A 21,734-nucleotide genomic window follows, 5' to 3' on the forward strand; every position below is an offset into this window, starting at 1 on the left:
AATCCTTAGCCCTGTGAATACTGACATTGCAGGAGCCGAGAGCACACACAATGTCAGTGTTTGTGGGTGGCCTCTAGTGATGAACGAGTGTGCTCGTTTATCCCTTTCATCGAGCATGCTCGGATACTTCCCGAGTAGCTTCGGCGTGCTCGTATATTATGTTCGAGTCCCTGCGTCTGCATGATTTATGGCTATTATAAGCCTAAACACATGTGAGGATTCCCTAGCAAACAGGCAATCCCGGAATGTTTAGGTTGTGTAATAGCCGTAAATCATGCAGACGAAGAGACTCGAACATAATATACGAGCACTCCAAAGATACTCTGGAAGCACCCGAGCATGCTTGGTGAAAGGGTTAAATGAGCACACTCGCTCATCATGAGTGGCCTCTGATCCCCTTTGTCCAGTCTGCAATGGCTGTTCATTGCACACTGGATCACATAGCATCAGGCAGCCGGTACTGACAGGAGAGGGAAATGAGAGCCTTTTCTGACACAGTGTGCACTTGGCTCTAGCAGTGTCAGAGCATACTCTCCTTCTTCTCCTGTTAACATTGGCCGTCTGCTTCTGTGTGATCCTGCGTGCAGCATGTGGCCACTGCAGACAGGGCAAGGGGATCAGAGTGCATCCACACACACACTGACATTGTGTGTGCTTTCATCTCCTGCAATGTCAGTATGTGCAGGACTGAGGAGCCAGTACAGGTGCCACTCCTTGGAGCGCTGTCAATCATCATTTGGGGAGGGATGGAGGATAGCAATTAAGGGGGTGCAACAGTGCACCAAGCACTTGGCCATGCCAAGGGAGCACCGAGTACCCTTCAGTTACATATATAATAAAACAAAGCAGGTAGTATATGCACCACAATTATGATTTTTATAGGGGCTAAGTCCCTATATATGGGCAGCACTGTGGCTCAGTGGTTAGCACTGTTGCTTTGCAGCATTGGGGTCCTGGGCTCAAATCCCACTAAGGACAACATCTGCAAGGAGTCTGTATGTTCTCCCCATGTTTTCATGGGTTTCCTCCCACACTCCAAAGACATACTGATAGGGAATATGAATATAGCAGGAGAAACAGAGTTTATATAGGCATAAAACCAGTATAGCTTTATTAGATACACAATAATAAAAAAGTCACAACAGTGGCAACACAGAGTAAATAACAAATTACAAAATACAGTACATGGTAACATATATAGAGAGTATGTGTAGCAAAAACCCCCCAAAAGAAGGGGAGTGGTAAGCAGCAAGCATATAAGATATACCATAAGTAGAGAGTATCTGCACAAGTGTGCAGGTATGCATAGAATGTCAAAAAAAAACATTCATTCAAATGCCGCTTACCAGTCACAAATAAGGGAGGGCCAGCAGAAAAAAGGTGACAGGCAGACCAGGAGCAGGGTAAACTCAAGGCACCAAGTGACCAGGTCACTTGGTGCCTTGAGTTTACCCTGCTCCTGGTCTGCCTGTCACCCTTTTTCTGCTGGCCCTCCCTTATTTGTGACTGGTAAGCGGCATTTGAATGAATGTTTTTTTTTTACATTCTATGCATACCTGCACACTTGTGCAGATACTCTCTACTTATGGTATATGTTATATGCTCGCTGCTTACCACTCCCCTTCTTTTGGTTTTTTTTTTGCTACACATACTCTCTATATATGTTACCATGTACTGTATTTTGTAATTTGTTATTTACTCTCTGTCGCCACTGTTGTGGCTTTTTTATTATTGTGTATCTAATAAAGCTATACTGGTTTTATGCCTATATAAACTTTGTTTCTCCTGCTATATTCATATTTAATATTGAGTAGGCTTGTGGCCATTAGAAGCTATGTATTTTCTAGTTGTCTTCCCGCCACGACTCTAAAAGATGAAGGCCGTTCTGTGTATATTATACTGATAGGGAAAGTAGATTGTGAGTCCCAATGGAGACAGTGCCCATAATGTCTGTAAAGTGCTGTGGAATGAATGGCGCTATATATGTGAGTAAAATCAAAAAATATGAATATATGATGTTTGATGAAATGAATGCTTAATTTCAGTTTTGGGGGTGAAAGATTCCCACTATTTAGTAGTGTAATACTTACAGGCATGGGGGTGAGGTGCTGAAGTAGAAGGAGAACCTACATTAATATGGTAGTAGAATTGTTGAAAAGTCAAATGTAATCAATGGTACACAAGCCATATGATATCTGTTCGACACCCATAATAAACTCTCAAAAATACAGTAAGCAGACAGATGTGAGTGATGGTGACCGCTGTATTGCGTGGTGGCAGGGCCGGCGTCAGCACCCGGCGCACCCGGGCAAGTGCCGGGGCCCTGAGCAGGCGGAGGGGCACACTCACTGTCGGGTACCCCTGCGCGCTATGAGACCCGTGAGCGGTGCGGTGCCAGAGCCCGCTCCCCCCCTCCCGCTTGCTCGGGGCCCTGGCACAATACTACAATACTTACCTCTCCCCGTGCCTCCGCAGCAGGTCCTGTCTCTTCTGCAGCTGCTGCACTGTGACGTCTCAGGTCAGTGGGCGCAGTGACGTCTTTACACCGCGCCCTCTCCTGAGCAGTCACAGCGCAGAGCGGGAAGATGCCAGCAATGCTGGAGTCCGGAGCAGCGGCAGCAGGTGAGAAGCGAGGTGAGTATTTGTTTTTCTGTTTTTTAATATATGGAGGCGTGGGGCATTATAAGGGGGGGAGAGATGACATCCTGCATGGGGCATTATAAGAGGGGGTGACATCCTGCATGGGGCATTATAAGAGGGGGTGACATCCTGCATGGGGCATTATAAGAGGGGGTGACATCCTGCATGGGGTATTATAAGAGGGGGTGACATCCTGCATGGGGCAGTATAAGAGGGGGTGACATCCTGCATGGGGCATTATATAGGGGGAGAGGTGACATCCTGCATGGGGCATTATATGAGGGGTGACATCCTGCATGGGGCATTATATGAGGGGCGACATCCTGCATGGGGCATTAAATGAGGGAAGACATCCTGCATGGGGCATTATAAGAGGGGGTGACGTCCTGCATGGGGAATTATAAGGGGGGTGACATCCTGCATGGGGCATTATGTGGGGGGAACAGCCTGCATGAGGAATTATAAGGGGAGGGGGTGACATCCTGCATGGGGCATTATAACATTGTGACATCCTGCATGGGGCATTATAAGGGAGGGGAGAGGCGACATCCTGCATGGGGCATTAGGTGGGGGAACAGACTGCATGAGGCATTATGTGGGGGGAACAGCCTGCATGGGGCATTATTTTGGGGCCAGTATTCTGTATGGAGCATTATAAGGGGGCCAGTATCCTGGGCAGAGCGTAATATGGGAGCCAGTATCCTGCATGGAGAATTATTTGGGGGCCAGTATTCTGTATGGAGCATTATAAGGGGGCCAGTATTTTGTACAGAGCGTAATATGGGGGTCAGTATCCTGCATGGAGCATTATTTGGGGGCCAGTATTCTGTATGGAGCATTATAAGGGGGCCAGTATCCTGTACAGAGCATCATATGGGGGCCAGTATCCTGCATGGAGCATTATTTTGATGCCAGTATTCTGTATGGAGCATTATAAGGGGACCAGTATCCTGTACAGAGCGTAATATGGGGGCCAGTATCCTGCATGGGGCATTATTTTGGGGCCAGTATTCTGCATGCAGCATTATAAGGGGGCCAGTATCCTGTACTGAGCATAATATGGGGGCCAGTATCCTGCATGGAGAATTATTTGGGGGTCAGTATTCTGTATGGAGCATTATAAGGGGGCCGGTGTTCTGTACAGAGCGTAATATGGGGGTCAGTATCCTGCATAGAGCATTATTTGGGGGCCAGTATTCTGTATGGAGCATTATAAGGGGGCCAGTATCCTGTACAGAGCGTAATATGGGAGCCAGTATGCTGTATGGAGCATTTTATGGGGGCCATTATTCTGTATGGAGCGATTCACCGGTTTCTGAGCTGTTGTGGAATTTACAATAGATATCGGTCATATAATGTAAGAAGTGAAATCTTTGGCATTGTACTATATATATATTTCTCTGCTGTATCTGTGCATCATGAATCGTAGTATGTGTTAAAGGGGCCCACAGAGACTCTTTCGCCCGGGGCCCACAAAAACCTGGAGCCGGCCCTGCGTGGTGGAATATGTTGGTGCTAAATAAATAAATAGAATAACACAAAATATACAGACTTTCAGGTAGGAGAACAGAGCACCACTGCACAAATCTATAAAAAGCATGAAGGTAATGTAAAATCAGGGACACTAAGTGCAAAATTAAAAAAAACAGTCTAAACATTGTATTTCTCTTACTTGTTGACTATTGTTGCCACGTGCTGTGGTTGTGTCTGGCTGTTTTCTCTCTTTATTTTCTGTCACATGGTTTCCATCACTTTCTTGTATAACATCCACGTGTTTACCATTGTCCGTGTCCTCATGTCTGGAAGATGATTGATTACCCTTTTCTTGCACCGTAGTCTCAGGGAGGCCTGTAGTTGTAGGTGAGGACTGTCTCAGTCTTTGCTCAAAGAAGACAGAATCACTTTTTGATTTCTCAATAATCTGAATTTTTATTCTCTTGGAAATAGAGGATTGAAGAAAAAGGCAATAACTTCTGTTACATTTTGTTTTCATGCTATTTTATCTATAATATTCTCTTTGTAAGCTGCACTTACTGTAATAATTCTTTTTAGAAATGTATTAACTATTTTATTCCTTTTCTTGCCATTGACAGTTTCTAGATAGGCTTCTAGAAAATTATTGACTTAAGTTTGTTTGCGTTTACCTCCAGTTTTCGGCTCTCATCACATCTTCGCAGTTGGTCCATCTGCCGCTCACACACTGATCTCCACTTTTGCTTCCAATCTCTGTTCCCCTGATTGACAAGATCCATCCCTTCTGCTTCTCTATTTCTACATGTTGAGTGCGACAAACATTCTTTCTCCTGCAAAATGAAACAAAATTCATAATTACTGTTTCAACATATATGAAAAAAATGCCTTTAAAAGTTATATTTATAAAGCATTTATTTCCAGAATACATTATATTATTTTACCAGAGTTAGTCATCATAAGGGGAGGTATCGAGGATGGTAATTGAGGAACGGTGCACCGAGCACTTGGCCATGCCAAGGGTGCACCAACCATCCCTCCGTTATATAGCTGACAATAACTGATGCCCAAATGTACTTAATATGAACATGAGAAATAAAATTAATGAGGATTATCATTATGATTTTGACTACATTTTACATGTCAGATTCATCCCCTACATTTATGTAATGCTTATGGGATATGCCAGTATGCCAGTTTCATGAGTGCAGATGATTCTACATCTGGGATCTGCACTATCATTGAGGTCAAGATTGACATGATCTCCGTTGTGACTGAGGATTTGTGAAAGTGTTTCAGTCTGCTTTTTGGGCCAAAGCTAGAAGTGGATGCAGCAAGCAGAGGTACTGAATAAGTCTTTCCTTTAAATTTTCCATTTCTTTGAATCCACTTTTGGCTGAGCCAAGTTGTCAATGATATCTGCTATCATTGCAAATGTTTGTGATCTTGATATATCTGATCATATCATGGCAGATCTAGCGCTGAATAAAATACTGATCATTAGTTTTCCACTGACATCTTTATAGGACATTCTTAAACACATGCATTTTTAGTCCACATTGTATATATTAGCATTGTATATTAGTAGGATTTATGTTTGTGTTCAATAAAAGTTAAGTTTTAGTGTCGTCTGGCACTCGGGGAAATTCGTTGCCACATGACAATTTGTAAAAACACTTCACTGCCACAGAAATTGCACTGTTTTTCTAAAAACTTTGCTGTTTTTCTTATGTCTTTTATGTGGCATGCATGCTTCTTTAATGGTAAATTTTCCCTCCAGCAAAATGTCTGATGAACAAATTTTCTTATTTGTTAGACACCCAGCTCAGAGTAATGGCCCCCTTACATAAGCCAATATTTGCCTAAAGTGCGTTCCTAAGGTCCCGATTATCTGCTTCTGTACAGTGTCCATTTGGGACATGATCAGTTATCAAAATCAAACATCAGAATGATGTCAGTTTGAGGCTAAATACCCTGTCTGACAAGTGATCCTGACAAGTGATTCTGACAGGTGATTCTGACAGGTGATTCTGACAAGTGATTCTGACAAGTGATTTTGACAAGTGACTTTGATAAGTGACTTTTACAACTGTAATAATAATAATAAAAAAAAAAGTTCCATTTGGTTTCATGATTTTCATTGCAAACCTGATTGAAATTCATTGGGACTGCAAGCAAGCCAAATTCAAATAATGTTTGATTTTGATGTGAGTCTGATGTGTGACTTTCTTCAAACATCAGAATCAGAATCACAATGACTTTTGTCACCATGAGTATTTTCATAGTTGATCTCATAAGACAAGAAAAGCTGCAAGCTACTATCTCTTGACTGGATAGCTCAATGGTAAGGCATCAGCCTCTGAAGCTATTGTGTCACTGTTCAAATCACATTAGGAATATTATTATTATTATTATTTTTTATTAATTATGCCTGTTTAACACACAAACTACAGGGGTGTTTTACTTTTAATATCTGACATTCTGTTTGTCATCCTGACATGTTAAGAGTTTCAGAAGTGCTGTGTATTTGCATGGTAAATTACATAGCCAAAGTAAATTGGGAGGCACTAATTTATTACATATCTATTTCCAAGTGACTGTACATTTGCATAAATTCTTAAAGGGGTTTAATGATAAAATTTCTTTATTGACAATTTTTCTTAACATCCACCCAAGAACTGTCTGCAAACTCCCAATTTACTTTTGCTATGTAATTATTATTATATATCACTACCTAAATAATCAAATAATGAACCTATAGTTTAATGGTAAGGCATCAGTGTCACATAGTTTTGGTTTGAAAGGATAATAATAATAATAATAATAATAATAATAATAATAATTAATAATAAAAAGTTCAGTGTCCCTACAGGTTTTTCTTGGCTTATGAGATTAACCATGAAAAGTCAGATATCAAAGCCAAGCATCAGTGAAGTTTGTGTGCTAGCCAGCATAATTTAAAACACAAAAGATTATTTTTTCTGCATGAGGGATTTAAACGCAGAACACCCACTCTATGAGGCAAGACAGTTACCATTCTGCCAGAACCTCAAATTATACTGCCAAATGGTTTTTCTTGGTTTATGATATTTACTATGCAAATACTCATGGTGTCTGGAAGTCCTTCTGATTTTGATTCTGATGTGTGATGAAAGTCAGGTATCAAACTCATACATCATTTGAATTTGGTTTGGACAATGTCTGTGTGAAAGTCCTGATTGCACTGGAAATAACATAACCAAGTAAGATACCTACTTTTCTGTAATGAGTGCACAGCTCACTGGTAAGTGTGCTGACTATGAAACATATGGTTTTGGTTTCAAGTCCAAGTAGGGACACTCAACTTTTTATTATTACTAATAATGTATTATTATTATTATTATTACTATTATTATTATTATCCTTTCAAACCAAAACTATGTGACACAGATTCCTTACCATTAAACTGTAGGTTCATTATTTGATTATTTAAGTAGTGATATATAATAATAATTACATGGCAAAAGTAAATTGGGAGTTTGCAGCCAGTTCTTGGGTGGATGGAAAGAAAAATTGACAATAAAGAAATTTTATCATTAGACCTAGTGTTGAGCGAACATGCTCGACACTGCTCGGTACTCGCCCGAGCATCACGCTACTCGGGATGTTCGGCGAGCACCGAGCATTTCCGGGTTACTCGGGCGGGAGCTCGGGTCTCTGCCCTGCATGTTTGGCGCTCTTTACAGAGCCAATGAACATGCAGGGATTGCCAGCCAGTCACTGTAATGCTGCAGCCATGTTGGTTGTGGGCATTACAGTGATTGGCTGGCCGCACAGCGTCACCTCGAGTATTTAAAACCGGGCGCCGCCATCTTGGACACAGTCGCTCCGGATTAGACAGTGTAGGGACAGCGCTGCTGATTTAGGGAGAGATATAAACTGCGAAATAGTTAGTGTAGGGTCTGTAAAGGCTGCCAGAACAAACAAACAGTCCTTTTCAGGACTAATATCCATCCCAGATACCAGGCAGGCAGGCTGTATAGGCAAACGCTGCATTACAGTCCTGTGTGCTCCTGTTGCTGAAATTGCTGGACTTAGCACCAGGTGTCGGGGGCCAGGAAAAATCCTTTTTTTTTCATCTAAATCCTCCTTTTTTTTTCCTCCTTCACACTGTACAAATACCCGTCTTATTAACCTTTTGGTGTGTCCCCCCCCCGCCCCCAAAAAAAAAGCGTGCCTCTGATTTTTCAGACACAAATATAACTGTTGAAAATAGTCTGGTGTAGGCTAGAGAAACAGAAGTGTTGTTTTGCACTTCCACGGTTCAAACCTCTGTATTATCCATTTTGGGCCATTTGTATCTAAAAAAAAACAGTTTGAGTGTGTCGCTCACTGTTCAGCCGCAAATATCTCTATTTAAAAAAGTGTGGTATACCCCAGTAAACAATAACTGTGGTTTTGCCATACCACGGTAAAAAATCTCTATTATTCAGCTTTTGGTAGTTTTTTCCGTAAAGAAAAACAATAGTGTCTCCTGACTGTTGTGACACAAAAATATATCTGTTGAGAATAGTCTTGTGTAGGCCCGACATCACAGTGTGGTTTCGCAGTTCCACGGGTCAAATCACTGTACTATCCAGTTTTGGGCCTTTGGTATCTAAAAAAAAAGCAGTTTGAGTGTGTCGCTCACTGTTCAGCCGCAAATATCTCTATTTAAAAAAGTGTGGTATACCCCAGTAAACAATAACTGTGGTTTTGCCATCCCACTGTAAAAAATCTCTATTATTCAGCTTTTGGTAGTTTTTTTCCGTAAAGAAAAACAGTAGTGTCTCCTGACTGTTGTGACACAAAAATATATCGGTTGAAAATAGTCTTGTTTAGGCCCGACATCCCAGTGTGGTTTCGCAGTTCCACGGGTCAAATCGCTGTACTATCCAGTTTTGGGCCTTTGGTATCTAAAAAAAAAAGCAATTTGAGTGTGTCGCTCACTGTTCAGCCGCAAATATCTCTATTTAAAAAAGTGTGGTATACCACAGTAAACAATAACTGTGGTTTTGCCATCCCACGGTAAAAAATCGCTATTATTCAGCTTTTGGTAGTTTTTTCCGTAAAGAAAAACAGTAGTGTCTCCTGACTGTTGTGACACAAAAATATATCTGTTGAAAATAGTCTTGTGTAGGCCCGACATCCCAGTGTGGTTTCGCAGTTCCACGGGTCAAATCGCTGTACTATCCAGTTTTGGGCCTTTGGTATCTAAAAAAAAAAGCAGTTTGAGTGTGTCGCTCACTGTTCAGCCGCAAATATCTCTATTTAAAAAAGTGTGGTATACCCCAGTAAACAATAACTGTGGTTTTGCCATACCACGGTAAAAAATCTCTATTATTCAGCTTTTGGTAGTTTTTTCCGTAAAGAAAAACAATAGTGTCTCCTGACTGTTGTGACACAAAAATATATCTGTTGAGAATAGTCTTGTGTAGGCCCGACATCACAGTGTGGTTTCGCAGTTCCACGGGTCAAATCACTGTACTATCCAGTTTTGGGCCTTTGGTATCTAAAAAAAAAGCAGTTTGAGTGTGTCGCTCACTGTTCTGCCGCAAATATCTCTATTTAAAAAAGTGTGGTATACCCCAGTAAACAATAACTGTGGTTTTGCCATCCCACTGTAAAAAATCTCTATTATTCAGCTTTTGGTAGTTTTTTTCCGTAAAGAAAAACAGTAGTGTCTCCTGACTGTTGTGACACAAAAATATATCGGTTGAAAATAGTCTTGTTTAGGCCCGACATCCCAGTGTGGTTTCGCAGTTCCACGGGTCAAATCGCTGTACTATCCAGTTTTGGGCCTTTGGTATCTAAAAAAAAAGCAGTTTGAGTGTGTCGCTCACTGTTCAGCCGCAAATATCTCTATTTAAAAAAGTGTGGTATACCCCAGTAAACAATAACTGTGGTTTTGCCATCCCACGGTAAAAAATCTCTATTATTCAGCTTTTGGTAGTTTTTTCCGTAAAGAAAAACAGTAGTGTCTCCTGACTGTTGTGACACAAAAATATATCTGTTGAAAATAGTCTTGTGTAGGCCCGACATCCCAGTGTGGTTTCGCAGTTCCACGGGTCAAATCGCTGTACTATCCAGTTTTGGGCCTTTGGTATCTAAAAAAAAAAGCAATTTGAGTGTGTCGCTCACTGTTCAGCCGCAAATATCTCTATTTAAAAAGTGTGGTATACCCCAGTAAACAATAACTGTGGTTTTGCCATCCCACGGTAAAAAATCTCTATTATTCAGCTTTTGGTAGTTTTTTCCGTAAAGAAAAACAGTAGTGTCTCCTGACTGTTGTGACACAAAATATATCTGTTGAAAATAGTCTTGTGTAGGTCCGACATCCCAGTGTGGTTTCGCAGTTCCACGGGTCAAATCGCTGTACTATCCAGTTTTGGGCCTTTGGCATCTAAAAAAAAAGCAGTTTGAGTGTGTCGCTCACTGTTCAGCCGCAAATATCTCTATTTTAAAAAGTGTGGTATACCCCAGTAAACAATAACTGTGGTTTTCCTCTTCCACGGTTCTAATCTACTCTTTGTTACCCTTTTTCCATTGATAGTGCAAGTGTAAGCTATTTTACTTCATTTACAATGGGCAAGGAGCGTGGCAAGGGACGTGGAAGTGGACGTTCTGGTGATGGTTCGTGCAGAGGACGGGACCGTGGCCAAGGTGAAAATGTGCAGCAACCAACAGCCACATCTTCTCGCTCCCACTTCTTGACCGAATTACTAGGGAAGCACAGAACAACACCAGTATTGAGAACTGATCAGTGTGAACAGGCTATTAATTGGATAGCAGATAATACTTCCAGTTACCTGGGCACCACCACCTCCGGTCTGTCTTCCACGCAGTCAACTCTTAGTAGCCGTGAGTCTCGACCTCATACTCCTCCTCACCCTGATGCTCCTTCCTCCCACCATGCCGAGTGTCGTCAGACAGCAAGTGATCCCACACTTGGACACTCTGAAGAGCTGTTCACTGGTCCATTTCCATATTTGGGCCCCTCGCCTGATACGCTTGAAGTGGTGGAAGAGGAGATCCCATGTTGCGATGCCCAAATATTTGAACAGCCACGGCCACAGGAAGTCGACTTTGGCAATCTGTCACAAGAGGTGGACGATGACGAAACACAATTGCCAGGAAGTGAGGAGGAGGATTGTGGTGCGCAAGTTGAAGAGGAGGAGGTGGTGGATGATCTAGTAACTGACCCAACGTGGAAGGAGGACATGTGAGGCCAGCAGCACACAGGGGGAGGGAGGCAGAGTACCCCAACAGGCAGGAAGAAGCAGTGTGGTGGCCGCAGACAGAAGGCAGGCAACCGTTCCCCGTAACACCAACACGAGGGACGTTGCCAGTACAAGAGGTAGGTCTTCCAGAGTTTTTTTAAAGACTCTGCTGATAACCCCAAAAAGGCCATATGTTCCACCTGCCATGCCAGCATCAGCAGGGGTGACAAAACTACCAGCCTGACCACCACCAGCATGATCAGGCACATGGCAGCAAAGCACCCGACTTTGTGGGGCGAAACCCAGGGTCCACGACCAGTGTCAGCGGGTGTCACCACTGCTTCTTCCACTGTTGTGCATGCAATAGAACCCCCTGTTGTGTGTGCAAGGCAATCCCCTGTCCATACTGCATGTAAAGATGCCCCCTCCTCTCAGTCTTCACTTGTTATGGCAGTTTCTCAAGAAACAGCATCAACGTCCACGTCCACGTCCCACCGCAGCGTTCAATTGTCCATATCCCAGACCTTTGAACGAAAGCGGAAATTCGCAGCTAACGCCCCACAGGCCACAGTCCTAAATTCGCACATTTCACGACTGCTTGCGTTGGAAATGCTGCCTTTTAGGCTGGTGGAGACGGAATCTTCCGCAATCTTATGGCAGTGGCCGTCCCTCGGTACTCGGTCCCCAGCCGACACTATTTTGCCCGGTGTGCCTTCCCCGCACTACACAAGCACGTGTCCCAAAGCATCTGCCGTGCCCTCAACAACGCAGTTACGGAGAGAATCCACCTGACAATGGACACGTGGACAAGTGCTTGTGGCAAGGGACGGTACATCTCTCTGACGGCACACTGGGTAAACATAGTGGAAGCCGGGACCTAGTCGGACCTTGGGACGGAACACATCCTCCCCACACCGAGGATTGCGGGCCCTATGTTAGTCAGAGTTGCCCCCACAGTGTACAGCTCCTGCGCATCCTCCTCCTCCTCCTCCTCCTCATGTTCAGCCTCCATCTCAGATATCACCACATCAGTTACAAGCTGGAAGCATTGCAGTACTGCCTCCGCCAAGCGGCAACAGGCTGTGCTGAAACTCATAAGCTTAGGTGATAAACCTCACACTGCTTGTGAGTTGTGGACAGCTGTGAAAGAGCAGGCAGATCTGTGGCTGAGACCGCTGAACCTACATCCCGGCATGGTCGTGTGTGACAATGGCCGTAACCTGGTGGCGGTTCTGAGGCGAGGTGAGATCACACAAGTACCATGCCTGGCTCATGTGCTTAACCTCGTGGTTCAGCGGTTTCTTAAATCGTACCCCGAGTTGCCAGATCTGCTCGTGAAAGTACGCCGCCTGTCAGCTCATTTTCGCAAGTCGGCTACAGCTTCCGCCGCCCTTGCTGTGTTGCAGCAGCGTTTGCAGCTTCCGGCACACCGACTGGTGTGTGATGTCCCAACACGTTGGAACTCTACCCTCCACATGTTGCAAAGGATTTGTGAGCAGAGGAGAGCAGTTGTGGAGTACCAGCTGCAACAAGGCCGTCGATATTCAGGTCAGACTCCACACATAAGACCTCAGGAGTGGACCTGGATGTCTGACATATGTACCATCCTGACAAACTTTGAGGAGGCCAACAAGATGGTGAGTGGCGATGACGCCATCATTAGTGTCAGCATCCCACTTGTCTGTCTTTTGCAACGCTCTCTGCTGAGAATTAAAGAGGAGGCATTGCAGCCAGAGTATGATGAGATGGATCAAGAAGCCGTAGCGGGCGATTACACACAGCCCAGCCTCATCTCATCCCAACGTGCATTGGGGGACAATGAGGGAGAGGAGGAGGAGGAGGAGGAGGAAGAACAGGAGCTGCTATCATGCGTTGTAGACGGTAGTACCTGTACAAGTGTCATACCGTCGGTTCAGCGTGGGTGGCCTGAGGACAGGGGGAGGAGGAAGAGGAGGAGGAGGAGGAGAACATGGTCAGTTGTCATCTTGGTGAGGACACGGAAATCTTGCCCGTTACCAGTCAGGCACGCATGGCTGACTTTATGTTACGCTGCCTTAACCGTGACCCTCGCGTTGTCAAAATGTTGGGTGACAGTCATTACTGGTTGGTGACACTTGTAGACTCCCGCTACAAGGAGAACTTTCACTCTCTTATTCCTGAGGTGGAGAGGTCTACAAAAATGGGGCAGTACCAGAAGGCCCTTACTGCAGAACTCTTAAAAAAATCCCATCTGAACACGCTAGCGGCAGAGGTCACAGTTCGTTGCCCAACCAAGGCGTACAGACGAGAGAGATGCAACTCCAATCCAGCAGAGGCAGGGGAACACGTCAACGTTCTGGGACAGTTTTCTGACACCCGCCCAGCTTACAGGCCCTGAGGCGCGGGGTACTCTCACAAGGAGTGGAAAGTTTCAAAAGATGGTGAGGGAGTACGTTGCCGACCGTACCAGCGTCCTCCGTGATTCCTCTGTGCCTTTTAATTATTGGGTATCCAAGCTGGACACTTGGAATGAACTCGCTCTGTACGCCTTGGAGGTCCTGGCCTGCCCTGCCGCTAGCGTGTTATCGGAGCGTGTTTTTAGTGCCGCTGGGGGAATTATAACTGATAAGCGCACTCGCCTGTCAACTGACAATGCTGACAAGCTGACCCTTATCAAAATGAACAAGGGCTGGATTGGGCCAGACTTCTCATCACCACCAAATGACAGCAGAGTAACATAAAGTCAAATCCACTGTGTTATTTCGGGAGGTGTATTCACATGCACCGCTTCACACCCACACATGGGTATACGCTTCCTCGTTTCGGCTGTTTTATCTTCTTCTCCTTATCCTCAGCCTCCACCACCACTATACCACCAGGGTGCCAGCATTGCAAGTTCCTCCATCCTTATTTTTGGCAGCTTTTGCTTGCAAGGCATAAGCAAATACTATGGGACACCCACTCCCCAGTAATGGGACTTATGTTTGTAATATGCTGTACTGCATGGCTCTTGTAAAGGGCACTGCAAGTTGCTCCGTCCTAATTTTTGGCAGCTTTTGCTTGGAAAGCATAAGCAAATACTATGGGAGACCCACTCCCCAATAATGGGACTTATGTTTGTAATATGCTGTACTGCATGGCTCTTGTAAGGGCCATTGCAAGTTGCTCCGTCCTAATTTTTGGCAGCTTTTGCTTGCAAGGCATAAGCAAATACTATGGGAGACCCACTCCCCAATAATGGGACTTATGTTTGTAATATGATGTACTGCATGGCTCTTGTAAGGGGCATTGCAAGTTGCTCCGTCCTAATTTTTGGCAGCTTTTGCTTGCAAGGCATAAGCAAATACTATGGGAGACCCACTCCCCAATAATGGGACTTATGTTTGTAATATGCTGTACTGCATGGCTCTTGTAAGGGGCATTGCAAGTTGCTCCGTCCTAATTTTTGGCAGCTTTTGCTTGCAAGGCATAAGCAAATACTATGGGAGACCCACTCCCCAATAATGGGACTTATGTTTGTAATATGCTGTACTGCATGGCTCTTGTAAGGGGCATTGCAAGTTGCTCCGTCCTAATTTTTGGCAGCTTTTGCTTGCAAGGCATAAGCAAATACTATGGGAGACCCACTCCCCAATAATGGGACTTATGTTTGTAATATGCTGTACTGCATGTGACGCGCCGCCTGGGCCGTGTGTACACGTGTGTGGGATAACCGGTGCCGGGTCTCTGGGGTCTGTAGTCTCCGTGGCGGTGACCCGGTCCCGTGGCTGAGGCTGGTCAAACCAGTGGCAGTCTTTCTTAGGTTTTGAGGTTAATTGTCCGACTGCGCCACCCGTGGATTGCGGTCAGGGAGTACCACCGATGCGAGGCAGACCGCTGAGGCTGGTGTTGTGTGCGCAGCAGAGAATGGGATAACTCCCCATGGGAGGAGTATAGCCTCAGGGCAGTGAGTGTGGATGATGGGGGTGATGGTGCACGAGCGCAGCAGGAACGACTCAGAGTCTTTGCAGTGCAGTTCAGGGTCTTTACTGATGATTATAAGGTAGACCCTCCCGGGAGTACTGGCTAGCATAAGAGGACTGGTCAGTCGGTGAGCAAGCTGGAGTTCCCCTGGCCAGGTGGAGTTGTAGGCCTCCCCGTCTGTCTGCACTCTTCCTGGCTACCTTGCTGTAAGCGGGTAGAAGTAGCCCACGTCCCTGAGTGTACCGTGTAGTGCTCACCCGTATGGCTGTTGACTTGGGGCCTTCTGTTAGCCTCTGCTCCACGACGGCGGTGCTGGTCCCTTGCTTGTGACTGAGCCTCCGGGCTTCTATGGCCAGAGGACCTGAAATCCCCTGCCGGCTGGTTTCTGCTGCTGGATATATAAGTCCTCACAGCCTCGGACTCCTGTGTCCGGTTCCTATTGTCTTCTGCCAGGGCGAGCTCTGCTCAGCTTCCAGCCCCTGGTCTTTAGCTCCTAGCTCCTACAGAGCTCCTTGCTGTTACTTTCCATTGCTCTCACTCTGACTCTGACTGTTCTCTGTTCTCTGACTCACTCAACCCCACCCCAGATCCAGTTTATAAGGGCAGAATTCTCCCATCCCAGGACTGGGGCAGGAGGATGTTGCATGTTTAAGGGATCCTGACCAGGAAACCTCCCACTTGCTCTCCGACGTAATATCTCTATTACTGTGGTGACCAGACCCCTGGGGTGCCACACATGGCTCTTGTAAGGGGCATTGCAGTTCCTCATAATTTTTGGAAAGCCTTCCATTCACTGCTTAGGCCAACAGTGCACAGGAGACCCAGTTGCTATAAATGGAAAAAAAGGTTTAGTTAACGCCCTCTGACCTCCATGTCATTTCCAAGGGGCATTGGAGTGCCTCGAAATTTTTGGTAGGCATTGCACTCACTGTATGCCCTATAACTGTGTAGCCGAACCGCTCCTTTTGTTACAGAAACATATCCTACAAGACATATCTAGTTGACTGGCCTGATATTGATGTGAATGGTCCCTGTTCCTCCTGCTCTTTCTCCTTTGCCACTACCTCATCCATCATTTATCACCTGAAGCTTTGTTTTAACGGGAGTCATAGAACTTGGATAGTAGCAGGAAAACATCCAGCAATCCTCGGAGGAGGTAGGATATGCGCCAAAACGCTGACCACCTCAGGCATAGCCGCTACTACATACATGCGCTTGCATTACAACAAAACAAAGCAGATGCTAACTTCTACCATCCTCATCATGCTCCTCACCTTGGCACTCTCAACTCCCCTGATGGAGAAGCCAGGGCCCACCGGAGGAGTCTGATAGTCCGGTGGGCTCGGCCAATGCTGCCCTAAAGCAGGCCAGGCTAAGAAAAGTGTGGGAAAGGTTACCGGGACAAATAGGGGTGGCTGGGGACCGAGTATGGACACCCTGCCACCCCCAGGAGGCTGGGGAGCAAGCGGGGACACCCGGCCACCAGGCGGCTGGGGACTGAGTATGGATACCAGGCCGCCGACACAGCCATGGCGTGGTGGCCAGATTCCACCTCCACATGCCTAAAAGGCCCAATTTAAAGTGCAAGCAAGCAAGCAGTATGGTATTGCAGCCTGGGGGTGGGTGGGTGGCAGGCTGCATACTTGCGCTTGCATTGCAAGGAATGGGGAGGTACAATTGAACACTGCCCTGGGACAAGGACTTGAATGGGGATAGTTGCAAGTCTGCAACGACAGGTGCAAGGTGGGAGGCATCTTCGCATGTACCATGAACAGGGGTTTAGCATGCACACACTACAGCGGAATAGGCTCTCCTTTCCACTAAATGCACTGGGGAGGGCACAGGTAATATTTTGGTATACGCACTTAATCTTATGTATAAGGCACACCAGGACAAATAGGGGCGGCTGGGGACTGAGTATGGATACCTCGCTGCCGAAGCAGCCATGAGGTAGTGGCCAGCTTCGGCCTCCTCCAAACTAAAAGGCCCCATTTCAAGTGCAAGCTAGCAGTATGGAATTGCATTCTGGGGGTGGGTGGGTGGCAGGCTGCACACTTACACTTGCATTAAAAGAAAACATAGCAGACGCTAACTTCTGTCATCATCATCATGCTCCTCACCTTGGCACTCTCAACTCCACCGATGGAGAAGTCAGGGCCCACCGGAGGAGTCTGGTTCTCTGGTGGGCTCGTCCAATGCTGCCTAAAGCAGGCCGGGCTAAGAAAAGTGTGTGGGGGGATGTTCCAAGGAGAAATAGGGGCGGCTGGGGACCGTTTATGGACACCCAGCTGCCCCCAGGCGGCTGGGGACCGTGTGTGGACACCCGGCCGCGGGGCTGCTGGGGACCGAGTATGGACACCCGGCCACCGGGCGGCTGGGGACTGAGTATGGATTCCAGGCCGCCAACACAGCCATGACGTGGTGGCCAGATTCCGCCTCCACATGCCTAAAAGGCCCAATTTCAAGTTCAAGCAAGCAGTATGGTATTGCAGCCTGGGGGTGGGTGGGTGGCAGGCTGCATACTTGCGCTTGAGTTGCAAGGAATGGGGGAGGTACAATTGAACACTGCCCTGGGACTAGAACTTGCACGGGGATAGTTGCAAGTCTGCATCTTCTGATGCGGCAAGGATCACTTATGATGGGCAAACTTTTAGACAGTGACCTGGGAGTCAGAGATGCTTCCAGGGGTCTTCCCCATGCTGTTCCCATGTCTTTTCAGCACTTTATGCATGTGTCACACAGCACATGGCCAGATAAGGTTGTAAAATGTTAAAATGACATTTCCCGGTGAATGCATTTGTCATAGTTGAAAGCAATACAAAAGTGCAAAAACGCATAAAAAATGCTACTTGTGAACATAGCCGAAGGTGTGGAGGAGTATTTTTGTTTTTGGTGATTTATTTTAACTTATACACAAGTCTTTTCCCTGGAAAGGAACTTCCTTAACATATTTCACAGGAAAAAAGTTTCACTTTCGTTTTTGAACGTTTTATTGTGAGCCCGTAAAAGTGGCTTAATACCTCTGACCATGTTGTTGACAGCAGTGACCTGGGGTCAGAAATGCTTCCTGGGGCGATCCCCATGCTGTCCCCATGTCATTTGAGCACTGTCACTATCGTTTTGGGCACTTGTTAGGCTTTTAAAAGACTGCCGGGGGTGCCACCGCAAAAATGCTCGAGTCTCCCATAGACTAACATTGGGCTCGTTGCTCGGGTCGAGCACCCAAGTATCACGGCGAGCTCGGCCCGAGCTTCGAGCACCCGAGCATTTTAGTGCTCGCTCAACACTAATTAGACCCCTTTAAGAAATTATGCAAATGTACAGTCACTTGGAAATAGATATATATTAAATTTGTGCCTCCCAATTTTACTTTTGACTTTTTTATTATTATTATTATTACAGTTGTAAAAGTCACTTGTCAGAATCACTTGCCAGAATCACTTGTCAGAATCACTTGTCAGAATCAGTTCTCAGACAGAGTATTTAGCCTCGAACTGACATCATTCTGATGTTTGATTTTGATATCTGATCATGTCCTAAAATGGACACTGTACATTAAAAGGTATCAACCACTGAGGACTCTCAAATTTTAATAGTTTTCTGTTCTTTCCCCATAATTTTCCGTCAATCTGGTAAACGGACACCGAGTGACTTGTGTATAGTGTATCAGTTTTTGGTACCAGCCTGAAATCACCCAAAATACATGGGATATCATATACAGCTTTTCACAAATATTCATGTCCACATTTGTGTTGACACCACTGAACCCTGTCTATGACTGAATACTTACTTTAAATCCAGTTTCACCCCCCATCATAGATTCATTTCTGTCATCTAATGGGGACTTCTTTCCATGCTCTTCAAGTACAGTTTTAATTCTACTTTCATCTATTATTAACCCATCCTTGTTATCCTGTGGTGAACACTGGTCCGTGTCTTCACATTTTGTAGATGGATATTCTTCCTGTTGTACAGAAGGGTCCTTAGAATTTGCACTGGCATTGTTAAGATTTAGCTGCATATTTGGAGCATATTCTGTAATGTCATTCGGTTGAGGTTCCTCATGCATTTCTGATGTTTTCTGTTAAAATAAAATATATTTTATTTGATACGATTTACCTCTATTAGAAGTGTCATTATTGTAAGCAACTGAAGCTTACCCTATATCAGTAAAAAAGGAATTAAATCACCACTTTCAAACATGGACCATTGACTCCTGAGTAGTGGAAATAGAGTGATGACGAGGGATGAGCAAACTCGAACTGATAGATGCCTCTCCACTACTAATCCCTGGGCTTGATGCCAGCTGACATCAATCCCAAAAACTATTACCCCAATTGCCACTGCACCAGGGAAATCGGTAAGAGCCGAGACTCTAATGGATGTGCCATTTTTGTGGCGTCTGAGGGCTGGTCTTATTAGGCTGGGAAGATGCCAATATCTATGGACCTTCCCAGGCTATTAATATTAGCCCCCAGCTGTCTGCTTTGCTTTAGTTGGTTATTAAAAATAGGGGGGACCCCACATCATTTTTTTGTGTTCCCCATTTTTAATAACCAGCAAAGACAAAGCAGACAGCTAGGGGATAATATTATTAGGCTGGGAAGGTCCATGGATATTGGCTCTTTCCCAACATAATAAGACAAGCTCACAGCTGTCTGCTTTCCCTTGGCTGGTTATTAAGAATAGGGGGACCTCAAGTCATTTTTTTCATTTATTTATTAACAAGTACAGTAAACTACACAGGCAAGGCACTGTTCCACTCCTCCACTTGGACATCCATCTCCTGGTTCAAGATTATTATTTTTTATATTTTTTTATTCTATGTTATCTTAAGTAAATTCCCTATCCACGTTTGTTTGCAGGGCAATTATCCTGTTCTTACCCCCATTTTGCTTCCTTTTGCAGCCCCCCAGCCCATATTACGACCACTTTGCAGAACCAAAGTTCGGATCCCCAAGGACTCATATGGGGTTCGGGTTCGAGGTCATGGTCTTGTACCTGAATCGAACTTTGGACAAAAGTTCGTCCGTACCCGACGAACCCGAACATCCACGGGTCCGCTCATCCCTAGTGATGATTCTTCCTTTCCATTGATTTAGGAAATGTCATCATGTATTCATAAAAAATATTCTGCTTAATTTTACATGGAAGAACTTGAAAGGGTTGTTCAGGATTAGAAAAACATGGCTTTTTTTATCCTCAAAACAATCCCACACTTGTCCTGTCCAATCCAATACTTGTATGTGGTAATGCAGCTCTTCCCCATTAATATCATTGGAGCTACGATGCAACCAGAAAAAAAAACAAAGCTTCTAGAAGAAAGCAGCAAAATTTTGCTATTGCTGAACAACCCATTTACCTGGCCCACAAGACCCAAACTTCATTATAACCTATGGAATTAAAGCGAATAGATCAGCATGCACGTATAGATGTTTAATGTCCACCAAATTTTCAAAATCTAGATTCCGCTTAATCAAGGGAACTTAGAATAAATAGTTTTACAAATAAACATTTCAATTGATTGCTTTGAGGTCTAAGGGGTAACGTTTCTCCTTGTGGAGAGTGACATACAGGCTCTGGCATGCCAAGGTAAGGAGGCTTATTCGCCCTGCAATGCTCCTCTGGGAAATTTAATATGCAAATTGCCTCTTCAGAGAAAAAGAGGACTTGAACTCTATAGTGACGCACCCCCTGGGCCATGTTCAGGGGATACCCGGAGCCGGATCTGAATAGGAGTAGTAGTCCTCGTGGCGGTGACCCGGTCCGTGCCCAGGGTGTCAAACTAGGAGGCAGTGTTTGGCAGATGATACTGTATTGTTCGACTACGCCACCCGTTGAATGCAGCTATGGAGCTGCCGCTGCAGGGCAGACCGCTGAGGCCGGTGGTAGGATTGTGCAGCGTGGATGGTATAACCCCCAACGGGAGGGGTATGGCCTCAGGGCAGCTATTGTGAGTTGGATGAGGGGAGTGATGGTGCGGGTGTCCCAGTACTGAAGGTGCAGGTGTGACCATGAAACACGGAGGCTTGAAGTGCAGTTTCAAAAGCTTTACTCACTGTTCTTTACCCGGTCGCTTGTGCACAGTAAGGACCACCCGAGTCATGCTGCGTCCACCAGGTCAGGGACTCGGCCAACTCCCAGGTAGTTCCAGAGCGTGGTCCAGAGCTCCCCTCTCTTCCTTCCTACTGGCCGTTCTCACCAGGGACCCACCTATGTCTGGCTCCCTCGGGCCTCTTGGTGGTGAAACCTTTCCTGGCTTCCCTGGCCCTATGCGTGGTGTGCCTTCCTGGTGGATGTGGTGAGGGTCGTGCCAAAGCTTGACCACGACCTCCGGTTCCTGGCTGAGGATGATTAGCCTCTACCAGTTTGGGATCCGTTACCCTTCTCTGCCAACCCTTCACCCTTTTCGTTCTCCTGTGGGATCTCAGGGTTCCCTCTCTC

The 21,734-nt window shown here is 45.5% G+C and overlaps 1 protein-coding gene across 1 annotated transcript in view; it reads right to left on the reverse strand.

Moving 5' to 3' along the window:
- Positions 1 to 21,734, reverse strand: part of LOC141167260 (uncharacterized) — a 133,430-nt gene that overhangs the window by 61,013 nt on the left and 50,683 nt on the right. The window contains exons 10-12 of the mRNA XM_073654696.1: positions 19,081 to 19,371; positions 4,785 to 4,943; positions 4,313 to 4,576 (exon numbers count right to left, since the gene is read on the reverse strand). Of these exons, the coding sequence (XP_073510797.1) occupies positions 4,313 to 4,576; positions 4,785 to 4,943; positions 19,081 to 19,371 (714 nt within the window). The remainder of the gene's footprint in view (positions 1 to 4,312; positions 4,577 to 4,784; positions 4,944 to 19,080; positions 19,372 to 21,734) is intronic.

This window comes from Phyllobates terribilis, unplaced genomic scaffold (genome assembly GCF_046119375.1).
Source record: "Phyllobates terribilis strain yellow unplaced genomic scaffold, ASM4611937v1 Scaffold_11__3_contigs__length_659146591, whole genome shotgun sequence".
In the NCBI taxonomy this organism is placed as follows: Eukaryota; Metazoa; Chordata; class Amphibia; order Anura; family Dendrobatidae; genus Phyllobates; species Phyllobates terribilis.